Source organism: Canis lupus, chromosome 19 (assembly GCF_048164855.1).
Source record: "Canis lupus baileyi chromosome 19, mCanLup2.hap1, whole genome shotgun sequence".
Taxonomy (NCBI): domain Eukaryota; kingdom Metazoa; phylum Chordata; class Mammalia; order Carnivora; family Canidae; genus Canis; species Canis lupus.
The window spans coordinates 41,332,406-41,354,780 of NC_132856.1; the positions used below are offsets into that span (position 1 = coordinate 41,332,406).

The 22,375-nt window shown below is 52.0% G+C and overlaps 2 protein-coding genes across 11 annotated transcripts in view; both read right to left on the bottom strand.

The window, feature by feature from the left end:
- BSN (bassoon presynaptic cytomatrix protein) overlaps window positions 1-1,031 on the bottom strand; it is a 96,867-nt gene extending 95,836 nt beyond the window's left edge. For all 3 annotated transcript variants that reach the window (XR_012012013.1, XR_012012014.1, XM_072786165.1), the window contains exon 1: window positions 808-1,031. Coding sequence is in view for 1 of the 3 variants with exons in the window: in XM_072786165.1 (XP_072642266.1) it covers window positions 808-1,031 (224 nt within the window). In the remaining 2 variants the exon portion in view is untranslated. The remainder of the gene's footprint in view (window positions 1-807) is intronic.
- An 11,000-nt stretch (window positions 1,032-12,031) lies between these two features.
- The window catches only part of DAG1 (dystroglycan 1), a 71,524-nt gene continuing 61,180 nt past the window's right edge, over window positions 12,032-22,375 (bottom strand). For 7 of the 8 annotated variants that reach the window (XM_072786208.1, XM_072786213.1, XM_072786207.1 and 4 more), the window contains exon 3: window positions 12,032-16,859. In XM_072786208.1, the coding sequence (XP_072642309.1) occupies window positions 14,457-16,859 (2,403 nt within the window). In that variant the 3' untranslated portion in view covers window positions 12,032-14,456. Of the gene's footprint in view, window positions 16,860-18,465; window positions 18,594-22,375 lie in introns of those variants that run through there. The other variant, XM_072786215.1, reaches the window with a different exon arrangement.

The following is a 22,375-nucleotide window of genomic DNA, read 5'->3' on the forward strand; positions in this document are numbered from 1 at the left end:
TAAACAAACTAATTTCACGGTATTTGATCAGATGTGTTCTGTTAAAAGCATTCTATATGGGTTTCAGTTTTTCCCTGGCTTGAGGTGGTAATTTAAATCTTAAGGCAACAGGAACATATCTGGTGATAGATGATTCAGTAGCATTTTTGCCTCACCCCAGGGTGTTTCACTAAACCTTGGTGAAAGCACATGACCCTGTTCATTTTTTTGAGCCTAAATAAATACTTTTTGGTGTTCAGTGGCATTTCCCTTCCTCCAAAGATGATTATAGTCACTAAATGCCTGAGGAAAGCGCATGACCAAGTTCATGGTTCAACTATTTCCAGATCTCTCCGATCCTCGATCCTCGCAGTGACACTTATCTTCCCTGACAGCCACTCCCATTGTGCTCTTTCCTTGGCCCAACACAATGGACATATGCAGATACCAGCAGACCGAGAGGATGTTTTCCATCCCACTGCTCCCCAGTGCGGAGGGACTAGGTTGAGGTTACATAAGCCCCTCCTGAGCCCAGCGTTGGGGGGAAACAAATTTGGGGTTCGTGACGGAGTCACGGTCTGCAGGCCCTGACTGACCCTGCGCTCACTCACCATCCTGCCTTACCAAGGCAAGGTAGCTTGAAAGGGAGCGCTGCTTCCTGACACCACCGGGCTCTCGTCAATCGTCAATCGGGCTGGGGACGAAGTGTGGCCGGACGTCTGACCTCGCTGTCCAGACTATGTCGCGGGGTCGCGGGCCCCAGCTCCGGCCTCAGGCTGCAGCTCCCCGCCCCCCTCAACACCCCCGGACGCCGCGACGCGCGCTTACCTGCCAGGACCCGGGCCAGGCCCAGGGCCCGGGCTGGGGCCTGGGCCGGGACCTGGGCCGGGTGGTCCCGCGGTCGCCCTCGCGGCGCCAACAGCGGGGAGCTGTCCGCCGCCGGCAGGTGCTGAAGGCGGCTTCCCCGCGCCGGGGCCCGGGCCAGGGCCTGTGCCTCCGGGCGGCAGTGGCCCGTCGCCAGCGCCGCCCTCTAGGCTGGCCTCGTTGCCCATGGCCGGCGGGCGGGCGGGGTTGGGGTCGTGCTGGGCCCGGGCCGGCGGCTCCCGGGCGGCTGCTCACACACTCCGCGCCGCCGCCGCCGCCGCCGCCATCTCCCAGCTCGGCTCGCGCCGCCGCTTGCCGCTGCGCATGCGCACGCGCGGCCCGCGCGCCCCTTTCTTGCACACGCCCCCCCTCCCCCGCCCCCAGCGCGCGCGCGCGCGATTCCGCCAGGCAGTGAAAATGCTTGTCCACAAGCCAGCGGCGGGGTCGCCGGGAAACAGCCGCCGACGTTAGCGCATGCGCCCTTCGAAGCCGACGCTGCTAGAGTGTGCTACCGGGAAACTGGCGAGGGTTGGCGGTGGCGTCCCACGGGACCAGGATGGAAGGGCACCGGCCACAAGAAGGGGCCCTGGGGGCGTCGCGCCGGGCCCCGCCCTGGTATCAGTGACGTTTCCTGCCTCGGGAAACTTGCGAGCAGGGGCTGTCCTTTGGGAAACCTCGGTGCCAGCCAGCAGGCTTCATGGGGACAGGCCTCAGAGAGGGGCCACCGAGTGTGGCCTCCAAGAATGTTTAGAACTTGGAAAGGCAAGTGAACGAGGATGTTCAGAGGCGCAAGATCGTGGAGGGACAGAAACAGGATGCTTGGCAATGGAGCCAGATTGTGAGTGTCTCAAAGGACAGCTGGGAAGTAGAGACTTTATCTAGATGGCCATGAGAACCATCTGGGATTCAAGCTGAGGGTCTGGTCCCACGGGACAGGAGTCTCAGGAAGTGTCGCACCATCTGGGAAAGGTGGAGGATGTGTCAGGGCTGGCCTAAAGCCAAATGGAAGGCAGCCTCAGTAGGCTCTGGGACAGTGACCTTGAGGATGGGAGAGAGGAGTTGATATTTCTCAGAGCCTAGAGCTGAGACTCCCAGAGACTGTCTAGATAAGTCTGCAGGCTGCCTCTGCATTAACCTAAGAGCTCACCAAATTACTTTTATATTACCTCACTTTACAGACTTCAGTGTTTGCACACTACTAATCCTAACCTTACCATGAGTCTTTGCCTCATGGCTTCTCATGCAAACCTGTGCTTTCCTGAAATAAATATATCCTGAAGATAACAGACTATATTTCAAACTAATCCTGGTTTCATAAATCACGGCTGTGTAGAAGAACTTGAGTAAACTTGGACCCATTTTACAAACTCATTTAATTATCCTAATGGTGAGGAATATATCACATGGGATGTCAGCAGTTCTAACCTCACCTGGAATAACCTGAGGATCCCAATGAACACCAATAGCCAGGCAGATGGACAGACCTTGGCTGGAGCTTCCCCATGTACTCTGAGCTACTCTTCCCAGCAAGCTCTGCTCTTCCCAAGCTCTTGGGATGGAGCTTCCATAAAGCATGGACTCCCTGAGGACGCCTGGGTGGCTCTTCAGTTTAGCACGTGCCTTCTGCCCAGGGCATGATCCTGGAGTCCCAGGATCAAGTCCCACATCAGGCTTCCTGCGTGGAGCCTGCTTCTCCCTCTGCCTATGTCTCTGCCTCTGTGTGTGTGTGTGTGTGTGTGTGTGTGTGTGTGTGTGTGTGATGAGTAAATAAAATCTTTAAAAAAAAGAGAGAGAGAGAAAGAAAAAGAGAAAAAGCCTGGACTCCCTGACTGCCTTACTCTGACTGTCTGGTGAGAACCTCTCTGCCTGTGTTATCATGGCCTTCACTGTGTTTCTTCCTAGTTTGGTTCATCTCTGTGAGTGCCTGATGACTGTGTGTACACATCTAGGATTCTGCAAGAACCCACATCTCAGCTCTGCCTCTTCCCAGGTGGGACTTTGGCAACTAAGTGAGGCTTGCTAAGAGTCCATTTCCTAGCCTGCAGAGTTATGATAACACTAGCATCTCTAACAGGCGTTGTGAGAGTGGAGTGACTGATGTTAAAGCCAAAACTCAAGTAGCTGGCACACATATTATTACTTGTCTCGCTGGTGGGTGGTCTGGGATTTGGGGATTTTGTGTCACATCCTTTCTCTGGGGTAAGACTATGAACACAAGCACTGGGGGCAGGCCAATGACCTGACCTGGGCTCAACCCAGGTTCTCCTGGCTTCACAGACACCAGTCAGTGTGGTTTGGGCTACTTGGAAGCAGGGAAGAGAAGGATGTTTGTTTTCTATTCTTGTAGAAGCCAAAGGAGCTAGGGCTTTCCACAGATTTAAGTCAACATGCCCCTGGTTCCAATGGGGGTAATTAGCCGTACCCAGCCAGCGGGCCTGGGGACTTGCCCTCCTCAGAGTGGATTCCTGGCTACTAGCAGACCTCCAGGGTCTCTGCTACCTTAGTGACAAATGACACAGTACAGTGGACCCAGGAGGACCTGGAAGAGCAGGCTGGTGGTGCCCCTACCTTCCTTTCAAACTCTCAGTTCCACTTCTCTGAAAAGCATACCTAGAAGCATGCTTGTTCTGTCCACATCCATGGCTGGCATTCAGCCCAGAGACTCCTGCTAGCTGTGAGATGAAGCTGGCCTCTAACTGTCTGGACCTCTGATCGGTCCCCCATGTTTATTCATGATTCTGGGGTTGTTTCCTTTCCCTTGACCTAGAGGAGGGGATCCTCAACAACAGGACTTTGTCTGACTTGTCCTATCTTCTGGGCTGGTCTTCAGTGGGGCCACAGGGACTAATGGTTGGGCTGGGTTCTCCACATAACTCTGAGCATTTCCCTCACCAGCACTTCTAAGGGATTCACCAATCACCAGGCTCAAAGCACCCCAAAGGGATCTTTGGCTGTAGCAATTGCATCACTGCATTCAGGCTGTTGACTTAATAAGTGACCAAGAGAGTGCTAAGATTGGGTCCAGACTTTCTCCTGGTGGAAGAATTGTCACCAATCTGTCTACATTCACCTAGAAGACTTCACTAGGCTTAACTTTATGACAAGTTAACAAACAAATCTCTGTGCAGAAAAGCTATGTGGTGTGTCTGGTACCATTCCTCCCTGGATCCAGCTGCTATCCAGCCAGGGGATGAACCTGGCGACCCTGCAGGAATTTCCCAGCCCCCTAAGCCTCACTCACTGAAAGTATCTCCTTCCCACTTCAGTGTGACATGGCACACAAAAAGAAATGACACATGGCAGTCATTTTGGAGAAAGGCCAGATGGGAAGACAATTAGTCCACATGCCAAAACAGAACTGACGGATGAACACATGTCAACTTTCTTCTCGAGACTGTGCTCTCAAACTCTTATAAAAGCTTAGAGGGAAAATGGAATCAGAAAAAAATTCATCCAGGGATGCCTGGGTGGCTCAGCAGTTGAGCGTCTGCCTTTGCCTCCAGGTGTGAGTCCCGGGATCGAGTCCCACATCGGGCTTCCTGCATGGAGTCTGCTTCTCCCTCTGCCTATGTTTCTCTCTCTCTCTCTCTCTCTCTCTCTCTCTCTGTGTGTGTGTGGGGGGGGGGTCTTTCATGAATAAATAAATAAAATCTTTAAAAAAAGAAAAGAAAAAAATCCATCCAGGTAGGAAAAGGCCCAGTCAGAGCCAGCTCACTACTGGGATTTGTAGAAACACTTAGTCATTGGAAGTCAAATCTTGGGAGAATGAAAGATGCCAGGCCCACGCAGCTGCACCTGGATGCCAGTGGGGCCACGGGCAAGGCACCATGCAGATGAGCCCCAGGAAGGTGAGAAAAAGCAGAGTGCAGGCTCTTGAGATTTCCTGCTTCCCCACACAGTCCAGTTCACCCGGGGCTGCTACTTTCAGTTGAAAGCTCCACAGGGAGGCTCAGGATTCAAAGATGAAGATGCCAACAGGGAGAAGAAGAACAGCAAGCTTTGGAGGCAAGAAGAAGAGGTAGAGAATATGGAGGTGGAAAAGAATGAGGAAGGATGACTGGGGACAGTTCTAGACTATTTGATGCCATGGACTTTGTACTGTTCCAGAGAGGCTGGGAGAGCCAGCTCTATCTTGAGGCCCCTGGGCTCTGTGCTCTTCTCTTTGTTGTGCTGCTGCTGAAGCCTCTCTCACCTGCCAATAAGATGCAACTCAGGAAAGTGACTCCCTGCTCCCATTCCTCCTCTGGGATGGAGAAACAGAACTGAAGAGAAAGGAAGGAAGCCCAAAGAATAGAGGGTCTCCCCACCAGCTGAGATTTATCAGCACCACTCACTATATGAGGAATAAGGCAGCTTGCCAAGCAAGCCTCAGGCTGGTATAAAGCTACAAACAAGGGACAGCTCGGTGGCTCAGGGGTTGGGGGTCTGCCTTTGGCTCGGGGTATGATCCCAGAGTTCCGGGATCGAGTCCCACATCAGGATCTCTGCAGGGAACCTGCTTCTCCCTCTGCCTGTGTCTGTGCCTCTCTCTGTGTGTCTCTCATGAATAAATAAATAAAATCTTAAAAATAAATAAATAAAATAAATTTTTTTAAAAAGCTACAAACAAGAGATCTGCTCTTGCTCAGCAGCCTACCTGGGCTGGCCTGGACAACCTTGTTTGTCTACTAAGGCCTCCAGCTGACCCATGGTTCTTGGTAGAGTAGGAAAAGGGAATGAAGCTGGAAGGTATAGAATTTGCTAGATGCATTGTCTACATAATTCGTTTCCTGTTGTAATGTGCAAATCTTTATTTGCCTTATGGGGAAAGAGCCCATAGAAATCAACAGAAATGTTTACCACCAGGGACGCCGGGGCTCAGCAGTTGGGCGCCTGCCTTCCACTCAGGTTGTGATCCCAGAATCCAGGATTGAGTGCCTCATCGGGCTCCCTGTAAGGAGCCTACTTCTCCCTCTACCTATGTCTCTGCCTCTCTCTCTCTCTCTCAGTCTGTGTCTCTCATGAAAAAATAAATAAATCTTTAAAGGAAAAAAAAATAAAAGAAATGTTTACCACCAGTCTAACCCCACTGCCAATGCATTACTCCTAAAAAAGCTAATTAGGCCCCACTGCTATTAGAGTTAGGTGCTTCCAGAGGCTTGTTATGACAAGAAAAAATAAAGAAGACACAGTGTCTCCAAGTTGTAAGCTCTAAGTCAAAACATGCTGCTTTGCTTGCCCCTCTGCACTCCCAAGCCTCTTGGTTGGCTTTGCCTGTCTCACTGAGACATGCATATACCCATCCCTCAGCCAGGGCATACCTAGCTCCTCCTCAGTGCCAAGGCCAGAGAAGACTGTGGGACCTGGTCTCAAGGAACTCAGCTAGTAGGAGAAGGACAGGCACACAAATAATTTCCCAGAAACTATACAAAATGCTGCCTTGATCCTTATTGCAATCCTTCCCACCATGATCTCAGTTCCCATGGAGTTCCCTCTACCTACCTCTGTTCCATGAATGGTGAGGTGGCTGCCGAGTTGGGGAACAGGCCCAGGTGGAAAATTATGTCTGTATGTCCTCTCCTAACCAGCCCACATGTCCTACCACAGGCAACAGAGGTTCAGACATGACTCAGGCAGTATGGGAGAATGCAGAGTTTGCTCATCCCCTCCAGGAGACTCAGTTCCACTTTTCTCTGGAGAAGTCTCTTAGATGACAGCCTACCTCCTAACCCCTCTGTGGCTCTACTATTGCAAACCCTAGCACATTACTGAGAATCACTCTTTACCACCAGGGACTTCAGCCTGTGGGACATAGCCACTCTCTCCACTGAGCTTCATCTTTGTCCTAATCAGAGTGGATTGTGATAGGGCCTGTTTCCCCTGTCATCTTTACCGAGTGCCCAGGAAGCCTCCAAGAACCACTGGAAGAGTTCCTGCCTTCCAAGAAAGGACAGAATGGAGCAGGATGTCTGGTAAAGCAAAAGCCTTGTGGCAAGTAGGTCCATAGTCCCTTAGGCCTCTGCTAGGTTGGGTGATTTCAATTCAGTTAAATTTAAATTTTGATTTAATTTGGTACTTTTGAGCCCTAGGACAAGGATAGCATCAGGCCAGGCTTCAAGGATACAGCAGAAACCAAGACTGTGGAGTCTCCTCTACCCTCCCTGGGATTGCAATCTCCAAGTCTGATCTTTGTCTGGTTGCTCCTCAAACCAGGCCCTGATCTGAAGGATGTGACTGATGGCCTTCAGTGTAGGACTACTGTCCTGCCCTATAGCAGTGGACATAGCCAGAGAACAGTAAGGACTGGAGTCAGACTTGGGCATCATGGTCATCTGAGAAGAGCCCTCCCTGACCCCCCCAGTTTCTGGCCTTGGTAGCAGCAGGTATCAGGTGGGCAGCAACATCTAGTTATGTATTAATAACTCCTTCAGGGATGCCTGGGTGGCTCAGTGGTTGAGCGTCTGCCTTTGGCTCAGGGCATGATCCCGGAGTCCCAGAATTGAGTCCCACATCGGGCTTCCTGCATGGAGCCTGCTTCTCCCTCTGCCTATGTCTCTGCCTCTCTGTGTGTGTGTCTTTCATGAATAAATAAATAAATAATCTTTAAAAAAAATAACTCCTTCATCTGGGAGGCCTAGCATGGGCATGGTCTTTCTGACAGCTGACAGTGCAGGTTGAGAAATTCCTAGTTTGCCTAGACAAAGAACATTTCGCCATTTGCCACCAGAAGAGCAGAAAGACCATGTATTCAGCTGGGCCTCCCCTACCCCCTATCTTGGCTTACTCCAACCAAATGCTCACCATCCCACCCCACCCCCCACCAATCCCCTGATCTGCCCCAGGGATCTTCTCAGGGCTCACAGGGTGACTCTTGCCCTCTCCTACACATTCCTGGTCCAGGGCTTCTCTGAGGAGGCTGGAGGTCTAGGAATAAGCTGATGTGCTGCCTGGAAACCAGAGCAGGGCTTGAGGGGCACAGTAGTTGCTGAGTCAGAGCCATTGGGGTCACAGTGGATGCCTCTTCCACATCTCATTTGCATTCTAAACACTGTATGGGACACAGGAAAGCAGAGCTGCCCAACTCTTACCCCCACCACAAGGATACACTGCATGCTCTCAAACAAGAGCAGGACCCATCCCCCTCAGCATCCCCCAAGCCCAGCTCCTTGCCCACCCAACCAGGTCTGTTGTTCCCTGAGGGTGGGTTCATCCAGGACAAAGCTGGTCCTCATAGAGGCACACCCAGAGCCAAGCTGCTGCCACCACAGGACCTCCTCACCCCTGCCATCACTAGCCAGCATCTTTCTTCACCTTTCTCTCCCAAGACCTTTTGCAACAGAGGTGCTGAGGGAAGTAGGCAGTGAAGGGAGGAGTGATCCCTGGAAAAGGAGCTCCCCTGACCTGGCTCCCAGCTACTTCCACAAGTCCCAAACTTGGGCTCTGCCCTCTTACAGCCTGAGGCTGTGACACCATGAAAGGGCAGCTCTGGCCCTAGGAGCCTTGGCCAGTTGCCCTAGAGTGTGCCCAGGGCTGGGGAGGCAGCTTTGGGCAAGGTGTTCCCTGGGGCTTCAGCATGCCTCTACTCCAGGGTCAACTCAGAGAAAATCAATCATCTCCAGCTCCATCCCTGTCTGCTTCTAATGCCAAGTGTACAGAAGCGGCACAGACTAGGGGGACCCTCAACCATGCGACTGAAGGGCCCTACTTGCATTCAGAAGCCTCTCAGACCGCACAGTTCTTTAGGCCAAGCGCTCTGAGGCTGGAGGAAAGGGGGCCTGGGGGAGCATCCTGCGAGCGCTGAGCCCACCTGTGTGCAGGCGCCGCTCACAAACGAAGGCAGGCGAGTGCGCAAAGGAAGCATCCTTTTTGGTTCCCGCCTGCCTACTTTGGAATTCGAGGTTTGCCCACAGGGCCGCAGGAGCCCGGGCCCCAGATCTGTCCCTCCTGTTCTCTGCCACTTCCCTTTCCGAAGGAGAACGGTCCCAGCGAAGGCCAGCCTCCGAACCCCAGCTACACCCGTCCCGGGGCCTTCCGGGGCTGTCCAGCGGTGGCGGGACGAAAAAGACGGGCCCGGTGGCACCCTCCCAGTCCAGCTGCTTCCCCTTCGGCCTCGGTCCTGCCCACAGCTCCACTCGGCCCCGCCGCCCCGTGGGCCTCAGTCCCCTCCCGGGCCGCCTCCGCTCGGCTCTAGGCGGGGTTCCGCCGGGTGCTCCCCGGAGGCCTGAGTCCCGCCCACAGCCGGCCTCGCCCGGCTCCCGCTCTCCCCACGCCCTCCTCGGCCCGCCCACCGCTGCCAGGCTCACCCCGGCCTCTGGCGCCACCTCGTGGGAGCCTGCGGGCACTGTCCGCCCCTTGGATCCAGAGCGGCGGCCAAGCGACTCTCCAGGCTCACCTGGGGGACACCTGGAAGCCACAACTAAGATTGAGAGCTACCCCCATCACCGCCCTGAATCCACCTAGGGGCACCATCCTGGCCACACAGAACTTTCTACAGAAACACAATCAGATCAGCTTCGCTACATCCCAGCTGAGACTTCAGGGTCACCTTCACCAGAACTGGAGGCAGTAGGGATCCCTGGGTGGCGCAGCGGGGGATCCCTGGGTGGCGCAGCGGTTTAGCGCCTGCCTTTGGCCCAGGGCGCGATCCTGGAGACCCGAAATCGAATCCCACGTCGGGCTCCCAGTGCATGGAGCCTGCTTCTCCCTCTGCCTCTGTCTCTGCCTCTCTCTCTCTCTGTATGACTATCATAAATAAATAAAAGTTAAAAAAAAAAAAAAAGAACTGGAGTCAGTAGAGGTAGTGAGGGCCCTAGAAGTGCCCCCAATTTTTAAAAAAGATTTTATTTATTTGAGAGAGAGAGAGAGAATGAATGAATGAGGTAGGAGGGACAGAGGGAGAGAAAATCTCAAGAAGACTCTGTGCAAGGATCCCTGGGTGGCTCAGAGGTTTAGCACCGCCTTCAGCCCAGGGCATGATCCTGAAGTCTGGGATCGAGTCCCACAACCAGCTCCCTGAATGGAGCCTGCTTGTGTCTCTGCCTCTCTTTCTGTGTTTCTCAGGAATAAATAAATAAAATCTTGAAGAAAAAGAAAGAAGAAAAGAGAAGAAAGAAGAAAGAAGAAGAACCACTCCATGCAGGGACACCTGGATAGCTCAGCGATTGAGCATCTGTGTTTAGCTCAGGGCCTGAATCCTGGTCCAGGGATCGGGTCCTGCATCCGGCTCTCTGCAAGGAGCTTGCTTCTCCCTTTGTCTTGGTCTCTGCCTCTCTGTGTGTCTTTCATGAATAAATAAATAAAAGCTTAAAAAAAAAAAAAAAGACTCCATGCCAAGCATGAAGCCTGATGTGGGTGGGGCTCCATCTTAAGACCCCAAGATCATGACCTGAGCTAAAACCAAGAGTTGGACATTCAACTGACTGAGCCACCCAGTTGTCCTTGCTCATTTGTATTTTTAAGATATAGTAATCTTTATAAAGGCGTGAAGCTCACCTTCAAAAGACTCATGCTGGAGTGGGGCCTTCCATGCTTTAGAGGAGCTAGGGAAGGGCCTCTCCCAGGGCCTTGTTCAGCCTGGGAACAAGTGGAGGCCAGGCTGGGGGCCATAGTAGATGAGTCATGTGGAGTCTTCCCACCAAACAGTGGTATTCCGAGGAGCTCCTAGACACCTCAGTATTTCCTAGCCAAGGTTTGGTCCACAGGCCCAGCCCAAGGATCTTGGCCCAATGAAGTCCTTTTACATCAGGAGAAAATGCAGATTCTCTTAGCCTCATTTGGGTTCTGTTGCCTTTATAGGCAGACATGTTTAGAGTGACTCTTTATCCCAATTCTCAGGTTGTCTCAGAACCCCTGGGAGACCAGTCCTGTCCCCACTTTACAGACCAGAGTGATCTCAGGAACTTGCCCCAGGTCAGAAGTGGATGGGAAGGCAGATTCCTGTGGGTCTGTCCCTTCCTCAACTCTGTCCCTTCCTTCCTGCTCCTTTCCTCCACCACCCTCTCTCCAGCTCAGAAGACTTGAGTACAGTCCCTCTCCTACCAAGAAGTTATGGACTTTGCAGGAGTGCTAGGGAGCAGGGGTCTGCTGGTACAAACATCAAGTATTCCCAAGTAAGAGCAGGACAGTGCAGATGCCAGAAGCCCTTGTGGCTTCTCTTCTGCCTGGCCCTGTTGACCTTACTATTCTCTGCCAAAGCCAGGGTTCCCTTCAGACTAGTGAGTCAACTCATAACTCAGTGGTTTCAGGTTAAACATTAAACAGAACTTCCTGAGGCCAAGAGCTAAGGGCAGGGTTATTTCCTGGGCTCCTGCCTCTAGGCCTAGGGGGCGAAGCATGTGTCCCTGAACTAGGGGCAGCCTTTCCTGGTCCTCAGTCAGTGTGGCAGTCCACAAGTAGTTGTTGGAACTGAGCTCTTACCTACACTACGAAGACAGGTCTCAGAAGATTATGAGCAGAGAAGCAGCCTGGGGGCTATAGGTGGAGATGGTGAGGACCATGTGGGGGTGGGAGCAAGCCTACAAGAGGTACCAGTTGTTCTGTGACCAATGGCTCCTATCCTGCCACTGGTCACAGCTGCTGTGTCCCCTGCCTCCCACACCCTGGGCCGTGACCCAGGACAACCCAGCCTCTTCCTGAGCACTGAGTCATGCTTCTCAGCTGGCCTGTCCATCTCAAGCAGGGCACTTAGGGGCAGGCCCCCAGAATCTATAGGCCCAAATAGGGCAGAACAGCCTGGCCAGAAACCATTCTCCCCTTCGCCCTCGCTAAAAGGCCAAGGCCAAACCTGCCTTGAGACTACTTGGGAGACTAGTCAGCCCTAAGATCACAAGATAGTGGGGGAAGAAGCAGGGGTGAATAGGCAGGGGCTTACTCACTCTGGGGCAGACAGCCTATGGCAGGAGGACCTTTCCCACCATCCTCCCAGATGAGGAAACTCAAGATTTTTCTGCCAGCTCATACAGAAGAACAGCAAAGGGGAGTTTGTGTGTTGGCAGAGCATCTGGAGCACACACCTACCCCTCTCAGGGGCACAAAAATGGTAGAGCATGGAGGCTGTTAGGTAAGCTGCTTGAAGGCCAGCTCTTAGCCCTCTGAAATGGGTCTGGCTGGGTCCCCTCTTCCCTCTGTCACATGGACACTAGACCCGTACCCTATTCATATCCTAGAACATTGTAGGGGCCAGGGAAATAGATGCTTGGAGGCAATGGCATTGTAATAAAGACACTGCTTTTATTTAGTTTGATATGTTTCTATACAGAATGCTGAAAACACATCTTAAAATCATATAGAAGGAAATAAAAACATGTCAGTGGTTGGTGAACACTTGAACGTGAGATTGGCTCTGTCTCACAGAGTCCAACGGCCATTGCTAGCCCGGCGCTCAGGGGAGGAGGCTGCCTGCAAGGGCATTGTTGCTGTTGTTATTCTGTTCACTGCCCCATCGCCTCCAGTTGCTATGGCAACAGGCCATTCTGGGCCAGCCATGTCTCTGTGTGGCAGTGCCCGATGGTGGGGTTGCTAGGGGCAACAGAGCTGTTTGGAAGGCCTTTCAAAACCCTCACCTGGAACACTGGAATTGTTTATTTTTTGACAAGGTCATCAAAAATAATCTCACCAGGTCAGACCTCATTTGTGCTCCTGACTCTGGGGCAATGGGGACACTCTGGCTCAGATCAGGGCTGGGAGGCAAGAGACCCAGTCACCAGAGGTCCACTGAGCCCTCATCCACAGGCTCCCCAAACAGGGGCACTGCTCGCTTGAGTACCTGACCAAGGACTGGGCAGGGGAGAGAGGCTGGGCCCTCTGGGAAAAGGCGCAGGGGGAATAGCCTCCTGAGAAGGGCAGGCTGGAGACCCCCCTCCCCTCTGATCAGCCCTCCCCTCCTGAGGCAACACATGCAAATCCTCTGCGGAACAGTCGATATGGCTTAGAAGTGGCTGCTCGGTGTGCAAAGGGAGCCTGGGTCCACCCACCAGCCCTCCATCACGGAAGGGATACATTATTGCAAAAGGCATTCCTCCCTAAAAGGTACCCAAAATAACTCTTAGACATCAAGAAAAGTCATGCTCAAAATGGTTTCTTCCAAAGGAGGAGAATCAAAGCAGAGTGGGCACCCCTGAGTCACGGGACAGAGATGCAGATGGACGGACGGACGTTCTGCTAAAAAAGGCAAAAGAAGCCCAGTGTAATTCCAGAATTTAAACCGTTACGAAAAGAAGGCGGGGGGGGGGGGGGGGGTCAAAATGAGCAAAGCCGTCAGTTCCATGGAATCAACACTAAGAGCTTGTACAAACTGCTGTAAGCATCACCATTTTTTAATCTTTTTTTTAATAAAACAATTTGAGGCTGTATAAAAACTTTAGTAAAAAATTAGCTTTGAGAGCCCACAGATTTTTACTATGAACTATTGCTGGCACTCCTCCCCCGCCACCAGACCTTTCCCAGCCCAAGGCCTGGGACTGCAGTGCCAGAGAAGAGGGGTGGGGTGGGTTGGGGTGGGGCTGTGGACTGTTGGGACAAAGCGGCCAAGGTCAAGTGAGGAAAGAGCATCACATGACATAAAAATATTGCATCTTCACCAAAATGTCCCCCACTGAGTGTTTCAAAAACCATGATATTCCTTTCAGGAGGGGGGGGACACCACACAGAAGAAGGGTAAAAGAAAATACGTTGATGTGGTCGAGTCCCTCGACCTCCCCAGTCACCCCCACGAGCAGCTAGCCCACCCTGGAGCACCTAGGTTGGGGGCCACGGCCACCACTGCCTCTTGGGAGTCCCTTTTCCATGGAAATGAAGACCCCTTGGTGGTGGGCCACTAGCGTGTGTGGGGTGGGGGTGGGGTGTCCATGGCCAAGAGGCTCCCCCAGCTTCTAGCCCCTGGCAATGGTGGGAGAGCAAGCCCAGCACCAGGACCCTGGCCCCAGAGCCAGGGCCAGGAGGCCCCCAGTCAGGCTCTGGGATATCAGAGCAACCAAGTTTACAGAGTGTGAAAAAATAGGATTCCTTTGATAAAAAATACTGTCCCTTGGTCTTCTCTAAGTTTGAAACACCCTGGGAGCTTATTTTTAGCAAAGCAATTTCCCATACCCACCCAAAAATTATACATACAAGTTTAGGTAAACAGCAGATTAAATGTAAAAACTTAACCTTAACTTCTGAAAGTCCTTTGAATTTAATCTTTAGCTACTGTTTTCCATGTTACATCCTGCAGCTAGACACACGTGAATAGAAAAAACAGTACAGTTAGTGTTAAAGGCAAAACGCAGAGAGCCGGGAGGCCACCCAGCACTGCCTGCGAGTTCATTCACGGCTCCTCACTCCCTCCATCTACCTCTACTCCAAACAGTGCTTTCAGAGCCAGCCATCAAAACCGCAGCAAAGAATTTTCTATGAACAAACAAAAAGCTGTTAGGCAAAAAATAAAAGTAAAAATGTCCCCAAAGTCTCTCCAGCTGCTTTGGGGTTTTGGAGGACCAGAGGGCGGGCTTGTCCAGGCCTCGCGTCTGTCAGTGTGTGCTAGGTCAGGTGTCGGCTCCCGGTGGGCGGATGGTCTGCAGGCCACCGGTCTCCACAGACAACACCATGTTGTCTCCAGGGCCCTGCCCTACCCCTGCCTCCACCCAGGCGCTTGTGGGTTAAGGGGGCACGTAGGGAGGGGGCGACCGGTACGGGGTCATGTTCTTGGGACGGGAGCCCTTGCCCTCCATGGGGGCCGTAAAGGGTGGGGGGGGCTGGTAAGGAGGTGCATTGGGATCCTCCTCCCGCAGGGGTGTGTACTCTCCCACGGTGTCCTGGTTCAGAGGAGTGGTCTCGGGCACGCTCTGGTTGGGGTACTCAGGAGGGGGGAGAGGGGCTTTCTCCTCCTGTAGGATGAGGGGCATACTGGAGGACGGGGGCGGCTTGGAGTCATCCAGCTCATCTGCAAAGATGATAGGCACTCCCTTCTTGATGAAAGTGGCCTGGTCCTCCAGTGTTAGCTTGCCCTTCCGCTTCTTTCGATAGCAGATCATGGCAATGATGCCGGCGATGAGCAGGATGGCCGCAACTACTACGGCCGGAATGACTGTGTGCAGATAAACATCATCCTCACTGCTCTTCTCGGGGTCTCTATCCGGCACATCTGTAGATGGTACCTCTGAAGGCACCCTCCTGGGGGGTGCTACAGGGATAAACTGGAGGTGCCGGCAGCTGCCTGAGCCCGTCACAGCAATGCTCGAGGCCTGGAAGTCCGGCTCCAAGGCATTGGAGAAGGCAGCCCGCGGTTTTCCATTGTCCTCGGCGATTCTCTGGCTCAGGGCCATGATCTGCTCCTTGGGGCAGGGCTCCAGGGGCAGTGTGTTGTTAGTCCACTCCACTAGGATGGAACCCCGGGTGATATTCTGTAGAGTGATGGTGCTGCAGTTGCGGTCTCCGAAGGCGAAAGCTAGCTTCTTCACCAGGGAGATCTTCTTGTGGATGTCATTCACCACTGGCACTGGGTCCCCCATAAACTTGGCCTTGAACCGTGCAGGAGCCCTGTCTCCTTGAGGGCGCTTGTGGACATGGATCTCAAAGGCGTCCACAGCTGACAGGCCCCCCTTGTCAGTGGCATGCATAAAGTACTCATGCTTGCCCACGTGGCTGCTGTCAGGCAGGCCATACATAAGTTGGCTGTTGCTGTTGAACTGTACCCAAGACTTCTCACCTACCAGCTGTTGCTCCCGAAGCTTCAGGGTCAGCTTTAGCTTATCAGTGGTGGTGTCCTCGTGGTCATAGAAGGTATCTGATGGGATCTTCACCTCAAAGTAGGTGCCAACCCAGGCATCCACCCTGTCGATGTGGTTCTTCAGTTCTGGCCGCTGGTTCGGTTCTCCTCCACGGGGAACCCCACTTGTGGTGGTGCGGATGCGAGTCGGCGGGGAGGCAGTTTCCAACCTGGTGATGGGAGCTTTGGTGGTGACCCGCGGCACCGGTCGGGGTGTCCGTGGCTTTTTGGTCGGCCTTCGAGTTGTGGTGGTTGAAGAGTCAGTAGAAGGCGTGGCTGGTTTTGGTGTGGATACTCGTGGCTTCTTGGTGGTAGTCGTGGGAGGGGTGGCGACTGCCGTGGGCTCCACATAGCCAGGAATGGTCATCGTTGGACGGATCTGGCCGGGAACTGTGGTGCCAGCTTCTGACACCCGAGTGGGCTGGATTGGGCCTAGAGTTGGGGTCTGAATAATGGCACCTCGAGTCCGAATGGTGACTGTGGGCTTTCCAGGAACAGGATCTCTGACTGGAGGAGCCATTGTCTCTGTTGGAGGAGCAATGGCTGGAGATGTGGGGGTAGGCACAATCCTGGACGGTGGCTCCTGGATGGCTGTGGTTGGAGGCCCAATGGCAGTGACAGGTGTGGGCGTGGCATGGATCTGCCTCCGGATGCGTTTTGGGATAGGGGGTTTCTTGTTGGCAATATGCCAACCCACCACAGGGTAGCCAAGCTGGGCAGACATAGCGCCCTCCCTGGCAGGGGCCTCCACACCATGAATATCAGGCACATTGTTCTGGTTCAGGGAGCAGCCCAGCTTCCAAGAGAGCAGGGCCCCATTCTCTACCACCTTTTTCGCATTTCCTGGGCCAGCCATGAAGGCTGACATGTCAAATAGTCTATTATTCACCACTGGCACCAACTTCATGTTGTGAAGCTCCACTTCTGAGAAGCTCCGCATTCTGTGCAGGAGGTCGATCCTTTGCTTTGGGGTCATCTTGGTGAGGTCAGCATCCAGAATGACTGTTAGGACAGTCACAGGCTCATCAGCAGCGCAGGCAGAGGACACTACCTCAGCAGGGTCTGGGGATGCCGCCCGCACAGACTGTGGCTCACTGTGGTCTTCAGGGTAGACCTCGATAGAGAACACACTGGAGGTCTGGGGGACATGGCTCCCATTGGCCCCCAGCCGTGTGGCGCTCACTGAAATGTAATGAACACCCTTATCGGTGTCAAGAGGGAGACCCTCCAGGGTGTGGCTCTGTGGGTCCCAGTGCAGCCAGGATGGCAAGACCTCTTTCCCCACTGCTGACACCTAAAAGAGACACCAGCATGAGTTAAGTGGCACTGTCAATGCATAACCTGACAATGATCACAACAGCTCATCCCTGGCCTAGCCTGAATTGTGTGACAGGAATTGTGTAATTCAGAATTTCTGTTGGGGGAACCAGATCCTTTCCTGGAGATCTCATTCATTGGTCACGAAAGACTAAGGCTGCCAGACAGTCTAGTTTGGAAGGCAAATGACTTGCTCAAGGCCACACTATGAGGAGACAGCAGTGGTGGTACTCAAATACACGTCTCATCCTGGAGAACTGATGCCATGGAGCTCAAGAACATGGAGAGTTTTTGTAACACTGAAACGTCCTGTCACCTAGTCGCCCACTTGGCCTGCAGAATCAGGTCCAAGGGATCCCTGGGTGGCGCAGCGGTTTGGCGCCTGCCTTTGGCCCAGGGCGCAATCCTGGAACCTGGGATCAAATCCCACGTCGGGCTCCTGGTGCATGGAGCCTGCTTCTCCCTCTGCCTGTGTCTCTGCCTCTCTCTCTCTCCCTCTCTCTCTGTGACTATCATAAATAAATTTTTTAAAAAATTAAAAAAAAAAAAAGAAACTTAAGAGCTTTAAAAAAAAAAAAAAGAATCAGGTCCAAGGGTCTCACCCCTCAACACTCCTTTCCAACCTTGTCTCAGACTTCTCCTTGCCCTCTGAAGACACCATTGTGTTTGAGTCATATGCCCTTCCTGACATAAGGGAAGGGCATAAGACTCAAATGTATATGACCTTGGGTGTAAAGGACAATTCAATGTCCTCAGGTGCCTCACTTTACAACTACCACGTCAGTGGAACATATATTCAAGTATAGTGGGACACATTTGGGTAGCAAACATGGCTAGACATTATCTAACGTCTTCATTAACCCTGCTTTTCAAACCTCAGGAAAAATTGCAACACCTGGGTGGGGTACTGGAAACTACTCTAGAAGAGTGTTTATCAAAGATTCCCAGAAGCTCTGGTCTCTAAAGGGAGAGTTCTTTAGTCAATGAAGTTTGAAGCTCTGCCCTTACAGAGCCCAAACACAGAAACAGGCCTGAGGAGCTTACCCCCTCATTCCACCCAAAAGCACTTCCCAGGTGCTCCTATTTTAGAGTAAAAGTCCTTTTCCACAGGAACATGACTGGTAATAATCAAGGTATGCAGAGAAACTTCTATCATCAGCTGACAAGAAGGAAACAAGATTTGTGCCTCTTGCCCAGGGCCCTATCTAGGACTACTCTCACCTTTGGGAAATACCTATTCTTGCCCCCAAAGCAAGAAAGGTGGCACCTTCTCTCTGGTCTAATGAAAGGCCCTCAGCTCCACCATTCTGTCCCCCAGAGTCCAACATCTGGCATATCTTACTGCCAGCTTCAACCCAGGGATTGCCCTTCATGGCCACTACTTGTCAGCAGAAAGATACCAAAATGCTTCTCTTCCCGCAGCAGGAAGGCCAGAGCCATGCCTGCTGGGCTCCCTAGGGGCTCCACTTTCTCAGGATTCTTGCCAAAAGCCAGAAACCTGACTGGGAAGGAGACTGTGAGCTCCTACCTAATCTTCCCAGTCAGGACCTGGTGTCCAGGCCATGTCATTCTATCAATCTTACCAGAGACTGGATATTCACCCCCCTATAAGCAGGTTTCCTGCCTCCAGCAAAAACCCATAAGAAGACATCAGACATTATTAGAAGTAACTATTATTGGCACTATCCTTTACTGCTTCTGAGCCACTGAGATTACCAAGGATCTGTGAATAACATTTCTTTTGTGACATCACAGCAACTTGAGGTGCACCACTGTCCCCTTAAGGCACCACTAAGAATCCCCCTTTCTGTCATTCACCATCCACTGCAAACACAGCCCACATCAGAAGTGGTAAAATAGGAGCACCTGGGTGGCTCAGTCAGTTAAGTGTCTGCCTTTGGCTCAGGTTGTGATCCTAGGGTCCTGGGATCGAGCCCCACATCAAGGCTCCCTGCTCAGGGGAGCCTGCTTCTCTCTCTCCCTCTGCCCCTCCCTGCTGCTCACGCTTTCTCGTTCTCTGTCAAATAAGTAAAATCTTTTTTTTTTTTTTAATTTTTATTTACTTATGATAGTCACACACACACAGAGAGAGAGAGAGAGAGAGAGGCAGAGACATAGGCAGAGGGAGAAGCAGGCTCCATGCACCGGGAGCCCGACGTGGGATTCAATCCCGGGTCTCCAGGATCGAGCCCTGGGCCAAAGGCAGGCGCCAAACCGCTGCGCCTCCCAGCAATCCCCAAATAAGTAAAATCTTAAAAAAAAAAAAAAAAAAAAAAAAAAAAAAAAAAAAAAGGTAAAATATCTGTAAACATGGGTGTCTTCAAATCCGTGAAAAACAATAAACATATTTTTCCTTTAAAATCTTTTTTAGCAGGCAGCCCGGGTGGCTGAGCGTTTAGCGCTGCCTTTGGCCCAGGGCCTGATCCTGGGGACCTGCAATTGGGTCCCACGTTGGGCTCCCTGCATGAAGCCTGCTTCTCCCTCTGCCTGTGTCTCTGCCTCGCTCTCTGTCTCTCATGAATAAATAAATAATCTTAAAAAAAAAAAACCTTTTTAGCTACAAAAATAATACTTATAATGCCTTAAATTGTTTTAGTTATGTTAAATATGAAAACTGTCACATCCACATATAAACATGTAAAGCAAAGGCTAACTGCTATTATTTTGCAAAAAATAGGAAGCAAAGCTGTAAGGCCCATATGGAGTAGTCAGGGAACAATGAGATGTTCCCATATGGTGGGGCATGACTTGGGGTCCTGAGAGGCACTGAGTAGGTGAGCCAGGGTGTAGTGAGCTTTCCAGCCACCCAAGTATGCTTCCTAACTGCACTCTATCCCAATGGCCACCACTGGGATGACAGTACACCTAGTAGAGGGAAGGCCTAGAACAGAAAGCTCAAGGTGAAGCCATCCAAAGGGAAGCCACCTATAGAGAAAACCAGAGCTGGGAGAGAGACCAGGACAGGCTCTGGAAGTGGGTGCCAATTGGCTGGCCAGGCCCATGGGACATTCCTGAGTAGCCAGGCAGCTATGCCTGTGCCCACCCCTATGGATTCTGTCAGCACATATGAGTAAGTAGTCCCAGTGCTTTTCTAAGTCTCTCACCAGCTACACAAGGGCACTTTACAACAGAGAAAACAGAGAAGGGCCCCGCCCCCTCAAGCTTCCCCACCTGGCTGGGGAATTCCAATTCCTATTCTGCTGACCCCAACAGCCATAGCTCTGCTGCCAGACATTTCCTAAGGAATAAGCCTAAGGGATCCCTGGGTGGCGCAGCGGTTTGGCGCCTGCCTTTGGCCCAGGGCGCGATCCTGGAGACCCAGGATCGAATCCCACATCAGGCTCCTGGTGCATGGAGCCTGTTTCTCCCTCTGCCTGTGTCTCTGCCTCTCTCTCTCTGTGACTATCATAAATAATAAAATAAAAATTAAAAAAAAAAAGATTAAAAAAAAAAAAAAAAGGAATAAGCCTAAGCCCTCTTTGGCCAAGGTTCCCACATGGCCACCCTCGGAAGACATACACTTATTTAAACTATGCCAAGTAACATCATTACTTGTTAATAACATGTAACTGCCTCTCCAACCTACACTTCTGCCTTCCATTCTGCAGACTCTGGCTCCTCAGGATCCTGGAGCATTGGCCATGCCCTGGCCACAGGACAGGTGTCCGACCTGGATCTAGAAACCTGAAGCAGACAGTCCCCAAAGTCTTGGGTACTCCTCAGATAGGAATGAAAGGTATCAACCTGAAAGTTCTAAAATCCATGCATCTCTGAGCATCCTGGTACTGGGAATGTTAGGCCTAGGCAGCACTTTAAGTGACAGTGATTCACTGTAATAAATGGCCACAAGAAGCAAAACAAATACAAGCTTTACAAAGAACCTAGCCAAGTCACTAGCAAACTGGTACCTCTGCATTTTCAAGGCCATTTGGGGAAAGCCCCTGGACGGGGAAGCCTGAACATGCCTAAAGGGCTGCCAGTGTCTACAGTCCCTGAAGGATTCCACCAACAGCCCCACCCTTCCGAGGGCACTCAGTTGAGGGAATGCTCTGGAATGTAACACCTGCTCTACCCTGTAAAAGCAGGAGCCCTTCAGCTCATGGGAACTTGACACATCTTCCCAGGCCTTCAAACCTTTCAGGCTCTAGAACACTTTTCCCCTCGGGGCCTAAGGGCAAAGCAGGATATAAAAGTTCCTCCAGAGAGATGCTGCCCCCATAGCAAGCCAGGACTCTTCCCTATAACAACAGCCAACCTGACAGGAAGCCTCATCTCCAGTAGTCCTTGGCTGAATCCTGGTTCCAGACAGACTGGGGCTTGACCCAACCTTAGCCCTGTTTTCTCATCTGTAAAAAAAGGGAAAATGATGCCATCCTTGTACAATCACAGGGCCAGGCACATGCTGGATTTTCTGTGGTTGCGGGTTCCCTGCCCACTCCTGGGGTGAGAGAGGACCCAATATGCATTGTGAGGCTACTGCAGCAACAGGTCCAGGGTCCATTCCCCAGTCTTCCTTCTGGCCTTGGACCCAGCACATGCTGCGGAGCCTTGCCTCCCTGGTCATCCCCGAAAGCAGAAGCTCAAAACATCAAAGGGAAGTGGGGAGGCCACAGGAAGGGAAAACCAGGACTCCCAGGGGAACAAGGCCCTGGGACCCTCAGAGACTTCCTTGCCAACCTGTCTTCCAGGAATGGATGAAAACCGAGGAGCCTGGGGGAGGAACTTGCTGCAAGGACAACCCAAACAGCATTCACCTCTTTAGTCTCAAACAGATGTGCTCTATCCTGGCATGTTTGCACAAGAGATTCAGACTATTCTTGGATCTCTGGGTTTGTTCAGATAAAGATTTCTGCCCTAGCTGTACTACCTACAACTAACACTTAATGGCTGCTCTGTGTTAAGTGCTCATCAGTACCAGCACATGTGTTTGGGTGACAGGCTAGTCCAGGCCATGGAACTCCTCCAGGGTTTCAGATCACTCAGCCCTCCATCACCAAATACCAATATTGCCTTGGAATTGGGGGAGGCAAGGCATGCCGACCTTATAAAGCCACCACCATGGAAAGAAGCCTTCAGGCTGTTGGTGGGAACACCTGTAGGAGACAGAAACTGCAGGAAGAAGGTTGATTTAAGAAGATCACAGGCTCTACCTCACAGGCTCACATAGAGCCAGAAATCTTTCCAATTTCAGCAACCCTCAGAGAGGACATGCTTCTGAGATAGAAGGCAAGCCCACCACTGAGGAAAAACAAGATTTCCAACTGCCACATCCAGTTTTAGAAATCTTGATCCATGAAATACATCTAAAAACTAAGAATCAAAACCACAAAACTTGGACAGACCCATATGGAGCTCCAAAGACTACCCACCGGCAGCTCCACAATGAATCACCATGACCAATGACTGGGGAACTGCCAAATGTGAAGGTTTTTGTCACTCTTTAGCCTATATTAGCAGATAACTAGTAACTGACTCCCTCTTCAGTTCTGGGGC